This window comes from Corvus cornix, chromosome 15, assembly GCF_000738735.6.
Source record: "Corvus cornix cornix isolate S_Up_H32 chromosome 15, ASM73873v5, whole genome shotgun sequence".
NCBI classification, from domain to species: Eukaryota; Metazoa; Chordata; class Aves; order Passeriformes; family Corvidae; genus Corvus; species Corvus cornix.
In genome coordinates, this window is record NC_046345.1 from 7,188,260 (window position 1) to 7,214,628 (window position 26,369).

General features: G+C 42.0%; 1 protein-coding gene across 2 annotated transcripts in view; it reads right to left on the reverse strand.

Moving 5' to 3' along the window:
• Positions 1–254: 254 nt before the first annotated feature.
• The window catches only part of ZDHHC8 (zinc finger DHHC-type palmitoyltransferase 8), a 111,778-nt gene continuing 85,663 nt past the window's right edge, over positions 255–26,369 (reverse strand). The window contains exons 2-12 of one of the 2 annotated variants that reach the window (XR_005603172.1): positions 25,459–25,580; positions 21,930–22,087; positions 18,615–18,787; positions 17,331–17,433; positions 13,928–14,019; positions 12,145–12,277; positions 11,150–11,267; positions 10,263–10,372; positions 6,344–7,380; positions 1,693–5,115; positions 255–1,031 (exon numbers count right to left, since the gene is read on the reverse strand). Coding sequence is in view for 1 of the 2 variants with exons in the window: in XM_039560954.1 (XP_039416888.1) it covers positions 4,944–5,115; positions 6,344–7,380; positions 10,263–10,372; positions 11,150–11,267; positions 12,145–12,277; positions 13,928–14,019; positions 17,331–17,433; positions 18,615–18,787; positions 21,930–22,087; positions 25,459–25,580 (2,218 nt within the window). In the remaining variant the exon portion in view is untranslated. Of the gene's footprint in view, positions 5,116–6,343; positions 7,381–10,262; positions 10,373–11,149; positions 11,268–12,144; positions 12,278–13,927; positions 14,020–17,330; positions 17,434–18,614; positions 18,788–21,929; positions 22,088–25,458; positions 25,581–26,369 lie in introns of both variants that reach the window. The other variant, XM_039560954.1, reaches the window with a different exon arrangement.

Genomic DNA, 26,369 nt, shown 5'->3' on the forward strand with positions numbered 1-26,369 from the left:
GACACTCTTTTAAAGACTTACCATACTTCCTGCTCTACCATAAGGATCTTGAAAATTAGATTTAGCCTGCAGTCACTTCTAATATTTTGTCACTTTTGTCCTTTGCACTGGAACTGGCCTTTCCAGTTCTGCTCTTCCAGTTCAGGATTTGCACGAGTGGAAGTGAGAAAGGGTAGCGCACCATGAACCATCTCAGCAAACGAATGCATCTGAGGCAGAAACAGACACTCAAAAATACTGAAGTGACTCAAAAGTTTAAAAAATATATATGTATTACGAGAGCCACAAAAAAGGTTACAGACAGAGCTCCACAAAGCCTGCACAGATACATTCCAACAATTCAAGGTGGCAGAACAGGTGAAATACAGACCATAAAAACGGTTCGACATTAACTTTCCAGACTGTCAGAGACAGAAAAGCTTGACCCCATCTTTCCCACACACACAAAAAAATATTGACTATATATATATCTCTCTATATATCTCTAGTCTGGACCACAGATATAGTCCGAAGAAAACCACATTGCAATTTCCATATTAGGCTTGTAGGAGAGTAGGCATCATCTGAGGAACGTCCGTTGTAAGGCCCGGGAGGGATCCTCGCGGGCCGAGTTGACACAACATCACGCTTGGTTAGAATTAGAACAGCAACACCCCCCAGCTCATGTGCTGCACATGGCTACCAACACAGAGCTCTGTGCAACCCCCCGAGCTGGCTGAACCAAACTGAGTAAATACATTTGTTTTGCTTAATTAAAAAAGAAAAAAAAAGCAGATGTAAGATATTAGGGCAGTTCCTGCTATCACCTTCCTTAAAAATTCAAGACTTGAAGACTTCTTTAATGTACTTGCTTACAGACATGTTTTGAGACTGTATTAATGATCTTCAGGAAAATATGCCACCCTGAGGCTTTTTCCCTTGTTCACTTCAGGTTATGTCTGCATCCAGTTTTGACATGGGGGCCAAATGCTGGTTGTCTGTCAGTGCAGTATTTGGCCCGGAGTTTCAAAGTCTTTGCTATTCAGACTTTCCTATGAGGTCAACAAACAAAGTAGTAAAAAAAGAAAATATTAAGGCTTCAAGTAAAAATATTTCCTCTCTCTCCCACCCATGTAATAAGGTACATTTAATTCCATAATACTCAATATATTATACAATTAAAGATACAGAGATCCAACTTTTCAAGGCAGAAAAGTACTACAATGAAAACCTGGAGGCTAAATGGGAGCATATGAACAGGGAACAAACGGATAATAAAATGCAGTATGCAATGAAAACTGATGCATAAACTAAAAAAAATCTATTGCTCTTTTTTAAATAAGTAATACAATCCACAGCTACAAATAAAAACATGTTGAAGATATTTAAGACTTCTGAAACATGAAATAAGCATGACAAAAATAAAGAAGCTACTTTACAGGATGTGTTAACTCGTGCTGGATTTTCATGGCTGATCCCCACCTACTATAAATTAGCATCAATTAAATGAGCTTTCATGGAGCTACACCAATTTATACCAGCTGTAGATTTGGCCTGCAGTGTCTGTAAAAACAGGGTATCTGGGCAGAAGAACCTTACTGCTGATCTGTAAACTGCTTAAAGAACTGTAACATGGGCTGGATTCTGCTCAAAAATTAGAATTAATAAATAGGTCCCCAGTCCCACAACAGGAACTATGGAACAGACACTTACATGTATGAGAAAATAGCTGCAGGTTCAGTGCCTTGGATGGAAATGAGGCTGGATTTGCTGCATGCAATCTCCTGTTAACAGTTCTGCTTAGATTATTCTTTCAGAAAATTTGAATTATTTACTCCAGGCTATGTGCACTGAATTAAATGCAAACCTCAAAAGGAAAAAAAAAAAAAGACTTTGGTACCATTGTAAACCTATGAAAAAGTTGAATGTCTCTCAACTGTGGGCAAAACTATTCACAAAATACATAATCTTTACTGCTGAACCTGTACTGACACAGTGCATCCTTTTTTTCCTCCCTTACCCCTTGTGAACTATGTCAAAATAACCCTGGATATTAGTGCTTTATACACACAATACTGTGTTTAGTCTTACTGAGAAATTCTCTCATGAACTAATGTAGTTAACTTCAAAGGCTCTTTGGCCCTTCAAGTTCTTCAGTAGCTTTTTCATTTATAAATGCAAGAGAAAGAACGATCAAAGTGGAGCATCACTGGGATGCAAATCTCAAATATTACATTGGTGCAAATTTTCAGCCTTGCTTGCATGAATTTCATGTACGTATTCAAAGATACATGATAAAATGTGCCCTTGTCTCTCTCCCTAATCCCACGTGTCTCATAACCCCTCTTTTTCAGGGCCTACATATAGCATACATGATACTTTAAAAACAAGTAATTCTTGTGATACTCTATGCACCAGAGTGAATTCCAGTCCTTAAAGAAGTACTGCATCTTTCCTGAGGAGTTAACATCAGGGTGGACTGCAGATTAATAACAGTTCAAGATGGAAGAAATCTGTAAGGCCATCTGGTCTACCCCTTGTCCCTACAGGCTCGCCTCTCACAGAAATTTTTTAAGGACTTGTCCAAATACAGTTTGACTGTCCTAAACAGTTTGTCTCCAAAACTCTGCTTGGAAGACTATTCCACTGCACCTTCCCCTCCATCTTTTCTGTCCCCTTCTAAATGTAAACCATTGATTATCAGTGACAACCCTTTGATTTACCTTTGGTTTTACAACTTTTAAGTAACATATTTGTAAAATTATGATACTCAATTTCCACTTCATTGCTTAGCCAGTGGCATGTTTTAGCCCTTTAAATCTTCTCATTAGCCAGCCCATCCAGTTCTTTAATATATATTGCTCCATCTGTACCTGATCCAGTTTGCCAGCATCCTTCTGGTACCATGGTGCCTCCACCTAAAGACAATGTTCTACATGCCAGTGAGCAAATCTGCATAGAAAGACTATTGCTTCTCTGCTCTGCAGTGTCCCTACACCAGGCATTTAAAATATCACCAAGGCAATAAAATGCACACTGATTTCTACTTCACTCTCTCAGAACTTTGGCCTATTGCAGATGCATTGCTTTCCAGGTTTCTCCCTTCAGGCAACATAGAGCATTACACAGAGAGATGATTAACTTTCTTATGTTCCCTTCAACCTTTGTCTCCAAAAAATAATGTGATATACAAGGGACATAATAACCATGTATTGCAGCAGATGTCAAGATTCATCAAATCAAAATATAAATTTTAACCAGGCAAAATTAAGGTCAACATTTGCCTTCTGGAACAATTAATCTCAACATACATGAAAACAAATAAGATGTTATCAACACATTATGAATTGCTACCAAATACCTGGAGAGCTTTCCATTATAGCCAAGAACTGGAAAGGATTTAACCCCTTGAAACAAATATCCTGAAAAATGATGAATTTAGATCTCTCATCAAAACTATTCACCAATAGAACCAGGCGGGAAGTCGAGGTCTCATATGCAGACTGGCTCAGTGATAAATAGTAATTTTTAGTGACTTTGGCAACAGTCGTTCAGGATATTCTTAATTGCACACATGATCTGGCTAGTTAGCATTGGTCCAGATCTCAGTACTTTTGACTTCGGAGGTGGTAACTGAATGGAAAGGAAAAGGAGATAAGGAACAGAGAAATAAAAATCCATTTGTCCCAAAATTAGCTTTGCGAGAGTCCTCATATTTTTGACAAAAGTAATGCACCCCTTTCTTGTTTTTTACAGTAAAGTTGTCTTTAAATCCAACAAAGTAAATGTAGTTTTCTAGAGACAGGAAAAAGAAACCTCAGAATGTTAAATAGATTTGATTGATATTATTTTAAAAAGTTGTTCCCCAGGGGGAAAAAAACCCAAATTGAAAATCATTTGTCTAACAGTATTGAAGACCAGAGGGAATGTGCTAGTAATTAGGCAGACAGAAAATTTATATCCTTTAGATATACGCTTGGCTCAGTTACACACACTGTAAATTCAACAGCTCATGGTAACCTTGCTGCGGGATTACACTGACGGCACCAGGGCAAGGCAGTAAACTCTGTTATTGCCTAAATCCAACAGGTAAGGAGGGTGCAGGGAAAGCAGCTGACGGCTGTTTAAAATATGTTTCCATCCAAACATGTCCTTTCTTATCTGCTTGGTTTTGCTTCCGGATCAGAGAAGCCTTTCAAACCCAGAGGGAGCAGGAGGTCAGAATGGCAGATCCTCACTGGTGTTGCGGTCCTTTTCCATGGAGACAAACACGCGCACACACACACAACTTCACACACAGGGAGGTGAATGGCAGACAGGGAGAAGCTGTTGCTATCCTTTCTCCTGCCCCCATCCGGGACCAGGGAGGCTTTTAAAGACGACATGGTGTCTGCAGCCCAAGTGGCCTTGCCTTGTTCCTTCCCAGGAGGAGGAACCTGAGCTGCAGTGCCCGGGGGACACGGAGCAGCTCCTGCCCAGTGCAGGAACCCTGCTTTCCATGGCGGCAGGAAATCAGCAGTTGGTCCTCTGGCTCCTGCTGGACACATTGCTGGCCAGAAGAACTAGGAAGGGACATGGGAAAACTGACTGATCCTGGACTGACCGTACTTTTTCACAGCACAACTGGTACACGACAGATTGGTTGGACAGACACGCGCACAATGGCTTTAGCGCTCTCTTGCAGGAAGGAAATCTGCTCTGTGGTGGTCTTAGGTCATAGCCAGTTCCCGCCTGTCAGTTCAGGAAGAGTCTAATAGACTGTACAGTTTTATTATTCCTTCAAGAATAAGGCTGCAGCTGGTTTTTGGCCAAAAGAGAAAGATGAAAACAGAACAAACCCAAAACAAGAAAAGGAGAGTGGCCGACTGCTGCTGCTCCTTCTTTGTTGTTATTTGAGTCTTCACAGTGCTCCTAGCTTCATGGCTGGCTGAGTGGATGGCTCTTTGTTTTTAATTCATTTTATTTTACACTGAAATTTCATAGGTTGTTCCACCTACTCCAGACACCTTCTTAACATTTGAGTGTCTAGCAGGGCTGACAGGCGTCCCCTGGGAACTTGATGTTGAACCCAACCTGGCTATTCCTTTTGGCTGTCCATTTATTTTATTGTGAGGTGTCTTCAGCTGCATGTCATCCCTGCATCAAAAGAAATATCAAAAGATGCAATATTAGTGACAAAGTGTGATAGCAGAATGGCTTCATTCAGAATAAGCAATTACCCCTGTCACCCTGAGTCCCAGCATTGCAAAATATTCAAGCCTGGGAGCAGGCTGGTTGAAGCCAATGCACTTGATGAAAAGCCACTGAAATGAGAGGATTAATTTGGCCATTAGGTTAGTGGACCACACCCCAGTAATATTTGTTCATTTAATTATTTGCTTAAATGCTTTGTTGATCCAAACTAATTGCATAGGCATTTGTAGGACACAGCAGGGTTTAACTGTCACCACTGCTCACTGCTGACCTTAAGCCAAACTGTGTCTTAAAATCAGAAATAAATTCTCAGAAAAAATATTTCCCAGTTAAATATCCAGTTAAACAAAACTTTGTTGCTCATCTCTGAAACAACTTGCTGACACTTAAGGAGACCTACAGTAATTGTTCTCCCACATTTCAGTAAGTTTTCCAAAATTGTTGGATAACAGGAGAGAGAAACCTGCAACCTCAACCAGAGGCCAGCACGGCGCAGTAAGTGCCAGATACAAAGGAAACTTAGATATTTCTGAAGAGTGCTCCAGGCCCCAGCTAAGCTGAAATACTGCATCCTCAGCAGGATCATGATCTCTTCAGGCTTTGCAAGCTCCACAGTTTCCAGAAGGAAAAGAGAAGCACATGCAGAAGCTGCAGTTGAGGATCTTGCTCAGATGGCACTTACTGAGGCTCTTGGCACAGCAAATCCTCTCTCTCCACGCTTTCTCACAGAAAGGAAAGAAGCAGCAAGGCCTTAAGGTAATGTTATGAAGCTCTGTGCTTTTATCAGCAGTTCTGTACTATGGACACTCAACACTGGGTGCACTGAGGGAAATATCCAAGCAATGTCTGGGTCCAGCCTCCCTTTAGGATGCAGCTCCACCCTTTTGTGCATAAGGGGAGGGATAATCTGCCTCATGCCTTGGAAATAATTCCCCAGTTCACCTATGATACTGCATCACTACAAATTTACAGCATAATTGACCACCTGCAGTTCCAGGTACGGCAGAAGTGCAAACATTTTGTCATGATGAGGTTTCTGTGGGGGTGTGACAGAACTGAAGAGCACCCACAAACCTCCTGCCCTTATGGCCCACAGCAAACACCTTATTTGGGCCGTGCTCTTGCTCACAAGCAGATTCCCACTGCTATCAGCCCCTCAAGCAGTACATACCTCTGTGCTCCCACTGACTGCACCTCTGTAATTTCCACAGTGTTTACAAACGACACAGCCTTCGGGCCTCCGTAAGAGGGTGACCTAGGCATCCCTGTGGGGGATGATGGGACCTGGTGGCCTGGGGATTTGTAGGAGCCATTGCTCACCCTGCCCTGTAGTGCTTGATGGGACTGCACATTATTATTGGCTAAATCAGCTTGCAGAGAGGTTGTGGAAGTCCTTGGTGCTCTTGTCATTGCACTTGAGAGTGAAGACACTGAGGACTGCAGTATAGGGTTCCTTGTGCTAAAGCTGGTGGCAGCCATCAGATTGTCCCTGGATCCGTATCTCATGGCCATGCTGCGCGGGTCTTCCGAGAGTGTGCTCACTTGCTGAAGGCTGTAGGAGCTGGGTGTGTCATAGACACCTGAGTCTGCAAACACCGAATCAGGGTGCGAGTGAAGGAGCTTCTCCCTCTCTTCCATCTCTTTCCTTTCCTGGATGGATGCCATAATTGTCTTGGAAAGGTTATCATAGCGGACTGGGGAGGGGTCTCGCTGATGCGGGGCCGGGCCCCCCAGCACTGGGCTGAAGCTCTGTGGTGGCTGGCGCTGCAGCTCGCTGCCCCGGAGGTGGCACATTTTGGCTGACAAGTATGGGGAGTGGTACCCGACAGAGCTGACTGCAGAATGGGCAATGCACTTCCTCCCTGAGGGAGACATGGGGTTCAGCAAACTGTCATACGAAAGACTCCCATTTCTGTTTGACAGGGAATTGGGAGAAAAGATGCTTTTGTAAGGGGTGGAAGCTGCCCCTTCAGACTTTATTGGATGAAGGGGCACTTTGTCTGTCCCTCTCCTGCCAGCAGATTTCAGGCTCAGGGATCGTGAATTGATGGCAAAGGAATCTATCTGGAGTGGGGAAGACTGATAGGTCTTGTGGAGGGAGCTCTTCCGGTAGCTGGGGATGTCCAAGCTGGGTTCGGACTGGTAATCAAGGCTCCTGCCATCCTCTTCTATCAAAGCCCCTTGACTGTGTCCCTCCTGCAAGGTGATCTAAAACAGAGATGAAGATGAGAAACAGAAGCCAGTGACACGTAATTACAGGTTTGCTCTCTCAGTGAGTGCATGGGAAGGACAGAGCTGAAGGTCTTCCCTCTGACCGTCAGCCCAGGTTCATGACAAGAAAATCTCCTGACTCCTGTTCAACATCTGGATTAGCACCTTAGAAGCAAAGAGTAGTTATTTTTACTAAGTGCTAAATAATAGTGACAGTAAAAAGTAAGTTAATACATGGACACTGAAAAACAATGAATGAGAGACCTAAGGTGAGACTCAAGTCTCAGCCAAGGTAAATCAGATTGTAATCTGATGATACTGCCCTTGGAAAAAGCACTGCACTTCACGTTTTCTACAAATAGCTCTTGAGTTGAGGGATGTCAGGTTTTGTGTGCTGAGACAGAAATACTTTGAGCTTCATTTCAACACACTGGGGGCCAGCACACCCTTATCCACTCTACTCTGTGCTATGAATATTCAGAAAATCTGAATTTCTGGTCCTAGGTCTTCAAAATTCAGCACCTAACCTTAATTACAGCAGAGAGGCTCCTTCCCACCATTTATACAACAAAATGAAGCAATTTTCTCTTTTTTATTGCCTGTGTAGGATAAAGTGGCCACATCAGAAAAAGAAACAAAGGCCATAATTTATTTATGTGCTCTGAAAACAGATAGGACTTCACTTTGTTTTACTCTATGAAAATTGCTCAGAGTTCTGTTCACTTTAAATGCCATTCTGTGCACCAAATAGCTTTTGCTGTTATTTTTAAGGAAGAGTTTGCCATAACGCACAATAAATTGGCTACACTGGCTCTGCAAACAAAGAATTATTATCAGTCACATATTTAATAAGAAATGCAGTTGACATGGCTTTTTCTTTGGTTTCTTTTAAAGGAAAGCTATCAAAAGAAAAAACTGAATCACAAACCCCTGGTTTATTGTGGATTTTTTAAAAAAGTTTTTTCCTTTGAGCTATAAGATAGAGAAATATGTAAAATGGCTCACTCTCTTCTAGAGCATGGTGCTAAATTTGGCCTTCTCTGGAAAAAGGAGACCAAGTGACAGCCTGTAAAGGAGGATGAGAGCAATGACGTAGCTTTTAAGTATATTTGTGCTACTTATCCTTGTGTCCCAAATGCCTCTTTCCTAGCAGCTTTCAATGCTCAAAAGCAGAATTACATTGACAGGCTGAAGAAGTAATACAGAACAGACACCATGGCATTCCTCACACAGCCCAGTCTCTTTCCCTCTGTACCTCCTGCTTAGGCTTGGCATAAAAATGCATGCCCTCCTATCAGCTCGCCACGTGAACCCCATTTTATGGTACTCCCAGCTGATACTAGAGAGTTGTGACTTCTATAAAACTGAACAAGCCCCCATAGCTTGCACACCAGTCAGCAACAGCAACAGCACTGTTTTGGGTTAGAATTGAAGCAGCAGTCCTCAGAGTGAAGGTGCTGTTCCCTGTTATCATTTCACAGCACTGTCCAGTCCTCTGGCCTAATCAGAACCTCCCCTGTATCTATATTGCATCTCTGGCTGTGCACTGAATGAACACGACAAGCCTGTCTTCCTTGGCTCCCTGACTTTTGGCATTATGACTCAGTGTGCTGTGGTTTCCACAGCTCAAAATTGCTAGATGATGCCTGTAAATAGACTATTTTGAATTGGATGCCAAGACATTTTTCACGTAATAAAGTGAAAATGATAGGATATTAAACTTCTTGGATACAGTGAACACACTGTTGTTCTTGTGTTCCCTTTCATAAGCCACTCGCTTCTTCATTAAGTGGATAAATCCAGAGAATAAGATTTACCATTTCTGCAGTAAGACTAAAACTCAAACTTGGTCGTAGCTGGAATTCCACTATCACCATCTTTCTTTTCCAAATGAGAAGGATTCATGAAAAGCTTTCCTCACCATTTAAGGAACATTCTGTCTTATTACAGTGTTGCTGCAGTCAATTATTTTTATCTACCATATTTTCCTTTCCTTACTTCTTTCATAATACTCCTTCCTATCACCCCCTTCTTGTTATTCCATGGGTGACACTGAAGGACCTGATGAAATTAATTTTGAGAAAACTGCACTGTGTGTGGTATGTGTTTTTAAGGGTGTCTCCACTGGTGTGTGAAGACTTGGATATATATTGCAAATATACAAGTTAGACCAGTGATTTTCAAACTGCTGCTCTCAGGCCCTGGGGGCCAAGGAATATTTGCAATAAATCCATGAGAAATAAGTTTCATAACTTCTAAGCAAAAGAGAAAACTATCAAAATTCCAGAGCAAATCTGTCTAATTGTTTGGACCTCAGTTTTCTTGATAGGTGAAAACGAAGCCAAGTATTAGGAAGGTGTTTTTTTCCATATAACCCAAATGCACTGAATAGGTGCTAAGGAAGGTCAAACACGAGGAGCCTTCCATTAATTTTCTCTAAAATATCTCTTGGGATGCTTTAAAAGTTCTTTCTATTTTGCAAGCTGACATCCTAAGGGATCAGTGAGTACACTGACTGTTGGCTAAAGGGTCTGATCCAGAGAAGCACTCAGCATGCCCAGCTCCCTCTGAAGGGAATGTGAGGTGGCACCTCTGCCAGGAGAAGCCAATGGGAGGTGACACTTCTCAGCATCTCAGGATCAGGCCGAGACACCGGAACAGTGGCAGCACACGCCTGGCAGTGGGACAGCCGTGTCAGCAGGGGAAAGCTGTGAAATCAGACATGTTTCCATAAGGGGCACAGTGAAAATAATACACTGTCACACAACAGTGCCAAGTGTTGTTATTTACTTTTACACTCTGACATTCACTAGGGCCCTGCAGTGAATTCATGCTCAGCTCCACACTGCCTGGGAGCAGAAACTCCGGGGCTCACTCACCTGCTCGGCCGTGGCGTGGTAGTGGACTTTGGGATTGTTGCTGAAAGCTGGTCGGTATTTGTACATGGCAGGAGTAGGAGGGCTGATAAGTTTGGGTGAGAGGCCACCTTCTGCAAAAGGAAAAAAAAAAAGTACTTTCTATTAAAATGTGTGTGGAAAGAAAGCTGTCAGCCATAATTCCTTGCTATCCATCCTCCTCTGCAAACAGATCTGCTCTGGAGAGAATAAAACTTGCAGTACTTTTGTGTAGCATTCCACCAAAATCAATAGGGCTCCTATGGCAGTAACAGCACATTGCTGCCAGAGCTTTCTTCTACAGAGAAAAAGAAACAAGGCACAAAACATATTGAGTGGGGTGACATGCTTCGGTGAGCAGTAATTTTGCCTAATTTGAAATACTAAATATTTGTGTTGAATTCAGCTACTAGCTCTGTCTGGGAAAAAAAAGGGTTTTTTAACAATATCAAAGCATTAAATTTACATTCTCACAAATGAAATAATTCAGTTTGCAATACCTAAGAATTTCATGCTAATATTTCTGATTCCTTAGTTAAAAATGACATTTTTCATTTAAAAATTTATCAAAAATTTAAGAAGGGGTTTGAAAGAGTTTATAAACTCTGCAAAACTGACATGAAGCATTCAACCTAGGCTTGAATGAACCACTTCAAGCTGGCTTTTCTCTCCCTTCCCTGCTGTTAATTCCCCTAGTCTGGAAATATATATATAGAAATCCTATAAATAGAAAAGTCCTATAAATAGAAAAAAATCCTATAAATAGAAAAAAAGCCTTCACCCAGATGTTTTGAAAAAATAGAAGAAACCTTTTAAAGAGGGTGAAATATTTTCTCATTATAAAAATAAAACATTGATCATGCCAACTGTACCTTCACTGGTGCCCAGCTGCCCTTTTAGCTCAGAGTACTTGCTTGGATCTCCTTTGGGTGGAAGAGGTGGTTGCACATCCATATTTTTATCCTCCAGACCTTCCAGGCTGATTTTAGACTGAAAATGATCAAAAAAAATCAATCATTACATGCAGCTTGGTTAAATAACAGCGTGTGTCAGAGTGCTGGATGTACCAGAGAACCAGAACTACCTACACCTATAATGACAAACAGGATTTAGCATCCACTCCAGACAAGGACTGTCACTTGTAAAATTAGCATTGTCATAACCAGCCAGGAGAATTTTAAATGCACTATCCTGGTCTACTTGGCATGCTAAATACCATTATCATCACGCTAATTAATATGTGGTAGAAGACAATAGTGTTTTCTAGCATTTTTCAGTAGCTTTCCAGGTAGCTCTCAGCAAGTAACTATCCAAAGAGTGTAGGAAGTAACTATCCACAAAAATCTTCCAAGTTGGCTTCCTTTGAATCCACTGCTTTTTATAGGACTAAACAAATCCTTCTCTACTATTCATGCCAGGAGAAGCTGAAAAGAGAAGAGGAGAGAAGAGAACTCAGCTCCTGAGTCAATATTCCTTGACCTGGACCACAAGCCTTCCTGCAGCCTGGAAGCTCAGAACATTCTTTGAAGTAGAACAGCTGACCTGGTCTGGTGGAACAAGAGCTCATTAAAATTCATTTGAACACCAAGAGGTGACAATTCTTGGGACAGAAAATAACTACTGCAAAGAACAACCAACTCTTCCAAAAGAAGCCCAGAGGGATTCCATTCTAGAGCTGCCTGTTACTGGATCAAGAGCTGCTCTTACTGAACCTGGGTTACTTTCAGAGGATGAAGTTTATGACAAAGACTCAACCTCTATCATTTTCTGCATCCTCTCAAAAAGATTTGTCAATGACAGACTCATTCCCAGGCTTGATAATGCTCAATCCATGCCCTTCAAAAGCAGAGCTTGGAGATTTCCTCACCTTGCTCCGGTTGAGGTTGGCTTGGATGCCGTTGTCACTGATCTTCACTGTGATCTGTCGCTCAGACAAATCAGGTCTCAGGAAAGGAGGCTTCACACTCACAGCTTGCTTTTTCTTGGGCTCGACCACATACCTGGTTAATTGTGCAACAGTCATCATTAAAATAAACAATAACCTAAGAACAAGGCTTAGAGACAAGAAAATCTTCCCACTTCCAGGTTATGATTTAAGAATGTGTCAGAACCTAGGTAAGAACTTCCATTTATTTCAATGTATGTAATAATTAGGCAGCAATAAAAAATTATTTTTTTTAGTGAGCAAAAGGAGAGGATGCATTAAAAAAATCAGCAACTTTTGAAGCACTAATGGACAAGAACACGAAGAGAGCAAGAGAAGCCTGCCACCAACAGAAGTGACTGACTAGATCAACCCCAGCTAACATGAAACAGCTGCCCTGTGGTGGGAGTCAGTGACTGGGGGAACAAGACCCAGCACATGGGGAGTTACCATGGAGATGATGTGCTGCCAGTTCTGACTTACCACATGGTGACTTGTTTCTGTAGCATGTTTAGTGTTCAAATAAATGGAGGTAAAAGAGACTCACAAGTCCATAGGAAGCAACAAATCTAAGAGGAAATGGCTGACTTTAGATATCTAATTTCTCTCCAGTGGAACAGAATTCTGTAAGTGCAATTTGCCAGTGGCCGTACAATGCCTGAATATTAATACACACACCAGCTTTCTCTGTTTTAAGTGGTGAACAGGACATTCTAGTAGTGATGACTCAGTGACCTTCAATATACAGGACAATCTGAACAGGTCTTCACAAAACACAAATGTTCTGCTTGCTATAATTCTGTGAATAGCCATGACGACGGTACTCACACCCCCCTCTTAAAAGAAGTGTCTCACAGCATTTAACACCTGGTTCTTCTCATGTACCTTGATCTGATTTTCACGATTTGGTAAGTTTGAGAAGCAGCTACTCCAGTGTCTTTATTTTAACACGTGCAACAGTCCTTTAGGACTTATTTATTGTGTAACAAAGGGGAATAGTGTCAGGGTCTGGAATTGTTCAACACCCCAAAAAGGCTCAAATAAGTCCTGTAGTAAGATTATGAACATGTTTGCAGGGTGGACAACTCAGCACCCAGAATTATTTATAGTCCATCTAATCTACTGCATTAAGATCCTGATTTCAAAATGTGAAACGATAAATCCATTTCCCCAAAAATAGAAAGCCATAAATAAAATCTCAAGTTCCATGATGTAGACCTCATTGATAATCTGTTTTATGATAATGAAAGTGCCAGTGAGATTGAAAACCACAGCAGCCTTAAATTAGATTTAAGTCTTAAGAAGAAAGTCTGATTTTAGCTTCCTTCCTTTCCTCCAGCAGGCTGGACGTTGCCTGTATAGTGTAAGAAGTTGTGTGGGCACTATGATAACATACGGGTATTTACCTTGTTACTGAAATCCACTGGATAAACAAGTTTATGAAGACAAGGGCATCAGCTCTTGACATAATTTGACAACCTCATTCCAAAAAAATATTTCTGGGATAAGGGTGGTGAATTACATGAAGAAAGCAACTACTTGGACAGGTTACAGCCATGCAACAGGGAAGCAGCTATCACAGAGCTCTGCCTTCAGGAGTTTTGCTTTGCTTTCCTCTTATTCCATCAATGACCTTTGGCTTGTGAGCCCAACCAAGCACATTTTCTTCCTCTGTCCCAACAACTACTCTTCCTCCCTCATTCCCAGCTGAGAGCATTTCTCTTACCTGGGAGCCAAGGGGCTGCAGAGCACGTGTTCCACATTTCCACAGCATCCTCGGGTAAAAGGATTCACTCCCCCACGGAATTTCCCTGTCACCTGGAAACATATTCAGGACAGTGCTCAAACCTCTGGTTATATAAAAGTCACCATCCAACCCTCACAAAGCCAAGAACAAGTCTGACCCTTCTGTCCTTCCCAAACAGATCATTTTTCTTTGAATGCTGCACTTTTTCTCTCCAGCTCTAACACACCACCTCTGTCAGCTAATTCCAGCTAGGAGGCACTCAACTCAAGATCCTTCCCAAAAGGACACCGCTGAATGTGACTGGGTTTCCAAATGATGTGTTCACCTCTCCATGCTGCTCCTGCACCGGATTTGTGTCTGCTCCCAGCCAGACATCCTGTTTTGGTCCCTTTCATTCCCGTCACTTCCCCTCCTCTGCCTTGGCAAGTCCCCTCTGAACCAACAGCAACGTCGAATCAACATTCCCAAATGCTGGATGAGAACAATGTTTCCTCTCTCTCAGATCCCATCCTGAGCAGCAATCAGTACAAACCACTGCCTTATGTGGGATGGTGCCAGGAACTCCCTGGTGATTACAATGTTTGCTTGTAAATGAGCAGGTTTAATAAAAGCCAAGCCTCATTAGACCGGCAGGATCCATTCAAGGCTTCATAAGCACTATAAAGAGTTTGTACTCTACAGGCAGATACTTGAAAGTCACCATATGGGGATAAATACCAATAAAGCCAGGGAGATTAATAGTGGTTGCCATTAAAAGCATTACTGTTGCTGTTTGCAAGTAAAGCATTTTAATCAGCTCATAGTTCTGATCTAGCAACAAGTTTACAGAGTATCAGAAATACTTTAATTACTTGCGCATAAAATAACAACGATGGAATGATTCTGCAATATATTATGCTGGCCTTGTTGATATAACATAAAGCTCTTTAGGAGGCCAAGAGAGGCTGGAAGTTCTAAGATTTGGAAGAGCAACTTTTTGACGAAAACATGGGCCTGGGACATTTGGCACATCTGCATTCAATCCTAGGCTCACGCTGACTTGTGCCAGATGCTGGCAAAGCATTTCATATCTCTGTGCCCGTTTTCTCAAATACAGTATGAAAATAAAATTTCTCCAACTCATAGATTACAGTACTAATTATATCAATTTGGTTTCTAAAGTAGTTTGAAATCCACTGGTAGAAAGCAGTCTAAGAAGTAAGGATATTTATTTATTCTATTCAGAAACTAAAAATACCAGAATATGAGCAGATGTTGGGTTATGGGTTATTTTGATTCCATAAAAGAATTTCAGAGGCATTCAGAAAGCTCAGAAACATCCAAACCCAGACACGATGCACTTTTCAATCACAGTCTGCCTACTATGAATGCTCAGAACTTACAAACTCCAGAATGAATAAATACCAAAAATTTACAGTAAAAACCCAAAAATGTCTGTACCACTGGCCTATAAAATGTACTGGAAAAAGACGACAAGATAAGCTGAGCATATTGCAACTGGAAAGCTGACAGTAGATAACTAGCAGTGTGAGAAAAGAGAATCAACAGAGAGACTGCAGGAAAAAAGAGAATGTCTTAGAACAGTGGCAAAGCCAGGAGCAGATTTCATGTCCATCTCTCCTGGTCTGGTGCTCTAACTACTTAGATATGCTTCCTCTAAAAGGGACCTGAAGGCTGGGAACATCCATCCTCCAGTTACAGATAGCTGCTACATATGACTAAGCAGAAATTAAGACCAGATTGTATTTAATTTTCAAAATGGCATGGGAAGATGAATTAAATCTCAAGTGGTTTGGTATCTCAGGAAACCAAACCAAACTAGGATACATTTTCCAACAGTTATTTCAATCAAACAAAAAATTCTCAAACTTCTAAATCCTAGTGCAGCCACAAACACATGAAGCTAAATTTTACATTTTTTTAAAGTTAAATTTTTTCTTCTTCTTCAGCCTAACATTTTCATTGAGAGTTTATATCACTGCACAAAGACAAGCTTAAGGCAAACCACAATTTGGGCTATGAGACCAAAATGCTCTGTGTTTCATGCTCCTATTGTTAGCACTATCAAACCTAATGCTTGAGCAAAATCAAATTTAAAATGAAGAGCAGATGATTCTGAGCAGGACAGAGAAAAGCATTTGAAGATGACAGCTATGGAAGCTTGTTTTGTTCAAAGGCCATGTTAGGCAACAGTTTAGGATGACTTCAGATTCCTTGCTTATGTAAACCTCCCACACTCTTCTGGATAAGAGTTTTTATTGTCTTCTTGTGGGATGGAGACAATGTCATCTCAGTTTATGAAGGCCTGGCCTCAGACAGATGTTTTCAACACTCACAGCCTGCCCAGGAGCCAGACAACTCCACAGCATGGAGCCATCAGCCCCCAGGACAGCCAAAACAGCTCAGTGGGAGCTGCAGAGCACCCATGGGTGCAAGGGCAGAAAAAACGCAGCTGAAAAAACCCAAACCACAAAGGAAAAGAAGTATGGTGGAAAAAAAAAAGTGAAAAAAGCCCAGATATGAGGGGCACTTTGGGGCTGGGGCTGTGAAAGGGTAAAGCACTGGAGGGCACAGAGTTCATCAGCCTTGGGAAGAGGGCTGAGACCAGTGCCACACGTGCAAACTGTCCCTTAGGGGTGGCAGGGGCCTGTTATTGATCCCATCACACTGATCTCTATCACCCACACCATGCTATTGATGTGCACATGAATGTGGGTCTGCATCAACCACAGGGGCTGTGATCATAGACATTTGAGTAGCTGCAGGGGAACTGAAGTTTTACAGGCTTTTTGGCACAAGGTGTCATGTTGGCACTTGGTTTGGAGAAGCAAAGCAAGTTGGGTCCAACAGCACTGTGTATGTGTGTGTGTGTGTGTGTGTGTGTGTGTGTTCATATGCATGAGAACAAGAGAGAGACACAGAGTGAGACAAAGAGCTAACTCAGACCCTATTATGGGCAGTGTGGGCTTGCTGGAGGAGTTCAAAATACCAGGAGAGAGGGCAAATGATTTAATCTTTTCCTTTCTTTCTTTCACTCAATCTCATGGATTGTTCAGTCTGACTCATAAAGTTTGAACTTCTGGGGTTGATGGTACTCGCCACATAAAACCTATTTCAAGGCCATGAGTAGATTTTAAATAATAAATAAGCCTGGGGTGATGCTCTGTGGCTAAAAAAGGGAAATCTTTGCCTGCAGTGCATTAAAAAAAAATATATCTGAAAATAAAAAAATAGGCAATCTTCCTAGATCTCCCCAAAAGCTCCAGTAAGAGCGTTACTGATAAGATTTGGACCATCTTTTGCTTTACCCAAGCTGACTTGCTGGCTTTCCTTCCCAACTCAACACCTCAGCCACAAACATGGAGAAAGGATTGCTTCTTACCTGTTCATTCGTTGTGCGCCCTCGGGCCACTAGAACAATATGGAAGCCAGTGAGACCAATGACTGGAATAAAGAATAACCCAGCCACACACATGACAGCCATTCTGTATCCAAGAGTTAAAGAAACTGGGATGAGTGAAGGGAAAAAGAGTCTATGAAAGACAAGAGAGAGGAAAAGGAGAAAAAAAAATAGGGAGAGTGTCACAGTGTCGTAGAACGGTTTGGGTTGGAAGGGACCTTAAAGATCACCCCCCTGTTCCAATGCCCCTGTTGTGGACAGGACACCTTTCACTAGACCAGGTTGCTCCAAGCCCTGTCCAGCCTGGCCTTGGACACTTCCAGGGATGGGGCAGCCACAGTTTCTCTGGACAACCTGTGCCAGTGCCTCATAGTGAAGAATTTCGTGCTAATATCTCATCTAAACCTGCCTTCTTTCAGTTGGAAGCGGTTCCCCTTGTCCTTTCACTCCAGACCCTTGTCCAAAGTCCCTCTCCAGGTCTTTTGGAGCCCCTTTAGGCATTGGAAGGGGCTCTAAGGTCTCCCTAGAACCTTCTCATCTCCAGGCTGAGCAACACCAACTCTCCCAGCCTGGCTCCAGAGCAGAGGGGCTTGAGCTCTCTGGGCATCTCTGTGGCCTCCTCTGGACTTGCTCCAGCAGCTCCACATCCTTCTGATGTTGGTGCAGCACTCCAGGTGGGGTCTCATGAGTGCAGAGTAGCGTGTCCCTCACCTTTAGCAAGGTCTAACTAAATTTCATCTCAAAGTCCATCTGCTCCTAGTCTGGGTCCTCCTCCCTGAGATGGTTAAAAAGTAATGCGAACTCAGTGACTCTGGCTCTACCTACCTTGTAAGAATGTTCTGCACTAATCTATCAAGAGCAGTGACACCCCTCAGAGCCAGTGGTTCGTGTGTTACACCAGCATGCAGGAGGCTGCTTCCAGAGCAAACTCTGCTCCAAAATACAGCAATAGAGTTTTGAATACAGAAAACAGCAGCTGAGAGCTACACCTGGTTCTAAGTAAAATTCAGGGAGGCAGCTCATCCTTCTGCTGGGTTGTCACGACAAAGACTGAGAAAGACAAAGGGTCAGCTATAGTTTCTGGAGCAATCCATGTTCACACAGGTACGACGGGAACAGAGGAAAACCTGCACTGAGCATTTACAGGAGGAGAACAGTGGGGGATCAGGAGAGGCTCCACCATCTCCTGCAGGAAAAATATTCAGATTCATTCTTTCACATTTTCCTCAGTCACCTTGAGTCTTGAAAGACCAAAAGGAAGGATACGTAATGGTAGTATGAGCTGCTCCCAGCTTTTCCATATGGTTTAGTACGAAGATGAGCCCAAAGGTGAACACTCCAACCATGTGCGTACTTAAGGACAGCAAGAAGAGAAAAAAATAGCGGTAGTTCCTCCGTCCTATGCAATTGTTGACCCATGGGCAGTGATGGTCAAAATCCTTGTAAAAAAAGGGAGAGATAGGGAAAAATATCCAAACAGTGAAAGAAAATACATTGCCTTAGAGATGAACCCGAACCACTGTCATGTAAAATTACATCAGACTAGTTCTGCAGCTTTACAAAATGCTTGACTGTCTTTATAAGGCTCTTTTTAGAACCAAGTTGTTTCTCTGTCCATGGATGGAGAGGTACTTGAGTGTTTATAGCATTTGAAGAGAGAATATATTAAAAATAAAGGACAGGCTATTTATCTGCTAGCAGCAGAAGCCCTAATTTTTTTCATCCTTAGCACGAGTCAATTACAATGAAGTTATTATAACCTAAAATGGTTTGAAGATGCAATACTGCTGCAGAATTTCCTGTCCCACATTTCAGTACTTATACATCACTGAATGAATCCACTTTGAACAATGGACATCACAAAAGTACCTTTTTACCAAGCAGGTCCACAAAGAAAAGCAACAGCTGGATCAGACACAGGCAAAGTTCTGCACAGGTTCGTTAATAGTTATGAATCCAAACCTAACTATTTTTCTCAGTCAGAAGTCCAAAGTACCTCACAAAGTCAGATCCCTTTTAACAGGAGATTTAATAATGAGGGCAAGCCACAGACACCCTCTGAGTGCCTTTACACAGTTTTGTAAGCATGTAAATCCACTGTCTCCAGTGGGATTATTCTTGACGTGAAGACAAGATCAGATGCAAGAAATAAACCCTTCTCACCTCTGTGTTCTTCAGAACAGATATTGCACTTTCATTGCATCGACAAATGAACTGTTTATTCTTTGCTTTGTGCCAATGCTATTTTTAAGCACTGCTCAATGATGACACAGGGGGTTTTATATTTCTAAGTTTTGCACAACACATTTACCAAAAATTTACAAAATACAAAAAAATGGATTAGAGCTTTCTCAAAGCACATTAGAAAATGAGAGGGGCAACTTAAGATCATTTCAGGCTATATCTGAAATGCTGACATAACATCTGTCTGTTATGCAAATATGGCTGTATGCAACCCAAAATACCTATGGATTATGAAACCATGTAAGTACTCACTGCAAACATTTCAATTAAGAAAACAAAAATCTGACTACTTTTGTCACAGATTCATTTTTGGGTCCCTCTGGTAACAGCATGCTTTAAGTTTTAATTGGTTTTATTTCTGTAAATGTTGTCTGCTTTTGTTGTTTATTCACTTTTACCAAATTGTTCAGAAGTTTTATATTTGGGAAAATAATTTTTATTGTACATTCTAGACTGAAAGTGAAAACATGTGAACTACAACCCTGAGTGGATCCTACATGGAAAGCCAGCAGAGTCACTCCTGTTACTGTCTCAAAGCTCTTCTAGGATAGACAGGTGAGTGGGAAACAAGCATCACAAGAATCAATAAAACATGTTTTAGGCCATGATTTATCGATTCAGAAGTCATTAATGATTTTTGCCTACATTCCTCCACAGCAGTAATAACTTAATTACAAGCAGAGCTCCTTACTTGGGCACCAGAATAGTAGGGAACATTCAACTGACCTGACTATCAAGAGAACTTGTGGAGAGCTAGCCAGTGTCACCTTGCCTTCTGCTATTTTATGCAGGTTCCTTTTGGATTCTCTCCCATTTTCACTTCTGCTGCAGAACTGACTCCCATGGAGGCCTTACATCAGCATGAAACTTCAAGTGTTTATACCAGTGAGTTTTGAGCAATCTTTTTCTAAGAAAACTTCATTTGTTGAAAACAAATTTTTATGCTGAGCCACCGGGTAAGGTGGAAGAAAGAAATTCCATGGGACAACTGAGAATTTACCATCATCTAAACAATCCTCAGGATCTAGAATTAGTGCAAACATTTATGTTTTAGAACTAGGAATGTTTGATTCAGGTTTTCTACAAAAAATCCAGCTCTATCCAACAATTCACAGCAGTCTAAACAAATTGTGCGTCACAACTTATGAACAGCTATGGCTATTCCCCTCTACCCAGGGACCTTGGCAGCTCCTCACTCTCAGGCTTCTAAAATCCCACATCCTTCTAAAGCCTTCCAAAACAGGACAGCCTTGTCCTATTTATCGATGGTTACTAGGCACAGCGCTGCTTCCAGGTAATTATAACTTAGATATATATTGCCCTGAAGGAGAAAATGACTGACACAAGATAAATACAGGCAGCCTTTCTCTCACTTGTAACTGTGCTGCTTTCTTTGGGACTATTCCCTTGCTTATGGCAAAGAGGATTAGGACAAAGGTAGTGCATACAGCATTCCAGCTGACTACGGTATTTTTTCCTCTTCTGATTAGTAATTCCTTTCATTTTAATGGCACAGCTGAAAATATTTTAGACATATTGAAGATTTCATCTTTTGAAAAAAAATTAGACCTTGCAGCAGAAATGATCCTTTAGAAGTAGAATTATTAGCTCAGCAATAAAAAGCATCCTCTGGCAATACACTACTGTGAATACAGTGCTCTGTACCTACATGTTTGGGAGATGCTTATAGCCCAGAAGCACATCTTACTGTTTAGGGGTTATTTTTTAAAAATCCTGTGTGACTCACCAAGACCCTAAGGGTATCAAGAATCATGAAAATCCCCTAATTCAGAGCAATCAACATTAGAAACATGAATGATCTCATGCACTGAGCTGAGGTGTTGAAAGAAACATGGGCGCCTTCCATTGACTGGAGAATCACTTACTGAATTCTGAGTTTGGTTTTCCTGAACTCACACACCATTCTGGCTTCTCTTCTTGTCCACTAATGTAGGCATCAGTTTGCTCCAAATTTAATGATGAGCCTTAAGCTCACACATGACAAGTTAAAATGGTTCACCCTGCATTTCTTGCTCTCCTGAACTCTGCATCCACTCTCCCATTCACCCCTTTTTAACATTCAGAAGACACAGCCAGCATTATAAATTTTTATTCTAATTATCACTGCCAACAAGGCAGACATCGAGCATTACTCCATCTGTGACACACATAACGGAGGGCTGTTCAAATGGTACCACTCAGCAGAGTCCAACAAGGCTACAGCTGTGAACTTCCAAGAACTGGAATACTGGGGCAACCCCACTGCCTGTTTCCAATAGCAGGTGCAAGCCCAGCCCCGAGGCAGAGCCAGAGTGACCTGACCCACAGCAGTGTTACCTCCACGCAGTTGTCACAGACGCTGCAGTGGGAGCAGCGGGGCGGGCGGTAGAAGTGGCAGGTGGCGCACCACTTCATCCGTACTTGGATTCCTTTGATCTCCACGTTCTTGTACAGCGGCGCGCGGAAGTCGTCGTCTTTATCCTCATCCTCGTCTGCTGCTCAATGCAAAACTGGAAGTTAGTGGAGATAGCAGAGGACAAAGAGAACAGAGCTAATCCTGTCAGCACCTTGGACACAGGGGCACTGCACAGTCCCCTTACTGGGGACAACACAGAGGGCAGATGGTTTATCACCTCTGCCCTGTTTAAGAAAAGAGTCCATTTAAAAATAAATGCACAAAATAAAAACCAGTCTATAACAGACAAAGATATATTGGGAAGAAAAAAATATTATTCTAGATTCCCATGGTCTTTGTTTGTTTCCTCCTGACAGAAAATCTAAGAAGTTCACATCTATTTAACACCTGGTTAAACATTATAGCGCAGCTGGCATTGGTTGACTGGCTCCAAATTAGGTGGAATTTGATAATGTTGTCCCAGTGGAGCATCAATTACTGTCATGCAGTTCTATATTAAATCTTCTCTAGATGTGTTATCATGATCCAATTTCCATTGACTTCAGAGGGAAATTCTCCCTTCACTTAGATGAGCTTGGGATCTGGCTCAGCTACAGTATTTATCTTGCAAGAGTATTCTCTGGATTAACGTTTGTGTGTGGAAGCAGAGTGCTGTACTGGCACCATTCCCTATAATTTTCCTTCATAACTAGTCAGTGGGACTCTTAGAGAGAGTCAGACTCTAAATCCCTTAGGCACTTCTGTAAATACAGTCTGTAGGTTCTCCAATACCATTACAAACCTGCCCATGCTGTGTTACACATGTGGGCAGATGAAAACAAGACACCAGAACAGTCAAACCATTTAAGCTCTTATAAAAAATCTGATTATGCTGACAAAAAGTATGTACATTATATATATACCTACATGCATTTAAACGTGTTGCTTTTGCAGAATTCAAATACAGAGTTGATATAAAACAGATTCACATCAAAAATGCTGAAAGCTAGTTTGTAGTTGGTATAATTAGCCAGCAACAAACATTGCCAGTCTCAGCCTAGTCTGTAAATCAGATTTTTCAAGGCAGCCCCAGTTTCAGTTACTTAATACTTCCTTTCCTACTCACTCATTCTGGTGTATTATCAGAAATTCACTCACACAGAGCCAGTCCTGATTCATACCAGAAACACTCAGAGAGCCAACAAATTTTTAAAAATATTCAAAAATGAGTAATGGATCTGGGAGTTTGATTAAGATCCTCTTCAACAAGCTGGGTTTCTGCAGCCCAAGTTCTATCATTTCCCCCATAGGCCAAGTTCTATCTGCCAGAGAACCTGTAAGCTCATATGATATAGCTGGAAATGTGCTTACTTCCAGTTTCCAGTGACCTGAGCAGAAGAATACATTGGCAGAGGAATGTATCTTACTACACAGATTCTCATACTGTGATCCACTGACACAGGGTAGCCAACCTCATATTTTTCTAACAAATTTTTGGAGGCTTCCTTACAGGAATTGTGTGATTTCATTAGAGTCTCAGCTTTTGTATTGCTTATTTGTTGTTTTGATTTTGAAGTAAATTCCTAACTATCAGAAATGTGCTAAGAAGCTTGAAAACCAAGAAGACTAAACCTAATTTCAACAGCAGAAAGCAAATGGAGTGATTGTGTATTCATTTTAAGTCCCTCCTACAATTCCTGAACTCCTTGCACTGGCAGCCCTGCAGGTGGCGTGGGGTGGTGATATGCTTTTTTTCACATGCACACTTGTGATCTGAAATAACATCTGCTCCTCCTTCCTCCCAGCACTGGTATTTATAGTCTTTTCCATCTTTTCCCTTATCAGTTTGCTTCCTTCACACATCTAAACTCCTGCTCCATTACTTTCTCCCAGGACGAATTCCATGCCTTTTCTCGTCCTTTCCCCACTCCTCTTGCTCCCAGCATCTTCCTGACAAAGCATAGGCACAGCACAGAGATGCAAGGCCAAGGCCACAAATGAAGTGAGAGACAGAAGAGTGGTGAACTTTAGGAACTCCTCCTTCCTCTTCCTGCTTTGCTCCTGGACTCCCTTGTGTAAAGGGAGATGGGACGGGAGGGAAGATGATGAGAAAGTTTCTATTTGATCTCCCTGTGTGTTTCTTCCTTAAATGCTAAGTCCAAAATGAAGAACTTTGTTTGCAAAAGGAAGTTAGAGGAGCCCAAAGGCAGGTATGAACTGACAATACACACAGCACTGATCACTCCTGGGGCCTGGTGATGTCCAGCCCTCTGAGGGAACTGCCCTGTACAAACACACTGGATTCTCAGACTGAGAATGTTTAATGTTTAATTAACCACTGCTATCTCTGCTGAGATAAAGAAACTAACAAGTCCAGGAAACTCCTTAAAACTCCACCTGCATGAGTTCTTCCGAAAGTCACTATCATTTGTAGCTTTAAGCACCTTTACACTTTATCAGTTATCTTACACAAGTGACCGAATCTTGCCTCTGCCTCAGTTTGCCTTTACACACAATTATTTCCTTAACTGGAGTGCTGCAACACTTAATCAGGGGTTCAGAAGCTTCGGCTAAGAGGAATGGCAGAGAGAGCCTCATCATTAGACCCTGCTGCCTGAAGAAACCTGGCCTTGCTACTGAGCAAAGCCAGCAGGACTGGTACCTTGTTCTTGTCAGGTAGCAATTCAAAATAGATACTGAATTTGGTAAATAGAGGTGAAGAAGCACACCTTGCAGACAGCACAGATCCATTGGTTTAGACAGACTGCCTAGAGCAGTCTCTGCTGCAAACTGCATGTGAATAATTATTGGAAGACAGATAAAATGAGGTGATAATTCTCTCATTAGGATGTGTTAAAAGAGATAGCTGCACTGTGGTTCCCATTACAAAAGCTGAGTGATCTCTATCCTATTTAATCAGCTGTGAATCAGTACTAATTTAAGCAGGAATATCTTTCTAAATGTATACATTTTTAGACACTCTAAGGCAAGCCTCAATCATTATCTGTTCTAGCGTTCAATGCTTCTGCATTTTTTTTTTTTTTTGTATTCTGGAAGGACTGCTTTTATGAAACTGTTTCAGAAAGTTTAGCCTCTCCCCTCTGCCATGCTCTGCTACCTATTGGGAAGACAGTGACTTAAATCCAATGTGCCAGCATGACACAGGGGATAGCAATCAAAATCACATCACCCAGGAGAGCTGTTCAAGGAGAACCATTCTACACAACCCTGTGCCCTCGAGTGCCAGTCTGAGCAAGTGCAAGGACAACTGACACCCAGGAGCTCAGAAGGGAGCAGGAGGATACCCAGCATTTCACTGCCATCCCACTTCTACTGACAGTCGAGTATAGTAAATAAATAAATACAGTCTACAAGATTACTCAGCACCTTGTGTGTTTGGATACCTGGCACCTCCTTTGGCTTGGATTTTCAATGCCTCCCCAACCCCTGCAACAGTCCCATTTCTGTTACCTCGTGGGAAAACTCCAGGGTCCATGAAAGTTGCCATGCTGAAGTTTGCCAGTACAAACAAGAAAACGAGTCCATTGTACACTGGGATGGCTGGGGAGATGGCTTTTGTCAACCAGGGGCACCTGTGGAGAAGAAAAGTTATGGGTAAGGGCTCTTTCAGCTGTAACACGTAGTTTCTTTCCACTCACCACCATCACACAGAGAAGTACTCTGGGTCCCCCCCCAGCCATGCAGCAAGGCTGAATTTGCAATGTAACAGAAATTTCCACAGAGCCCGTTTCAGTGATCACTGCAACACCCTCTGTAAAACTGCTTTGTTCCAGAGCACAGAAAGCACCAATTGTTCACAGGGCTCACAGGGCTTTGCCACCCTATTGCCTTATCTGCAACCTGGCATTTTACTACTCTGTGTGAAAGCTTCACCCCATTGTTGCATTTCTGTTACCTTCTCTACAGCCTTGTTGCAGTTGGGGTTACTTTCAATTTTCACTGGTGTAAAGCAGAACAGGATTCAAACCATTGATCCCCAAAGCAGGCGCAAAGAGAATCACACTTGCTTCTCACTAAGCTTCCATGGTTTTCAACACTCAGAACCAGCACTACAAAACCTATCCTTGGGGGAAAGTTTTGTCAGACCAAGCATGGGCTTTGCAGGTGTCAGCAGAACATGAAAATGCAGTATCAAAAAGAAAGTGGATGGCATATGCCATGTGAACGATGTTCAGAACCACCAGAAAGATTCGTTGCTTACCCAGTGAGATAAGAAGATAAAGGGTAAAGGAGTAGGCGACTTTGGAAAGAGGATGGGGAAATGCCTGTTAATTAGAGGAAAATTGTTTAAACTGCAAAGAACACTTCCCACCAGCAGAGAAGGGCAGGATGAGGCAGCAAAGAGCCTGCTTTACACGCAG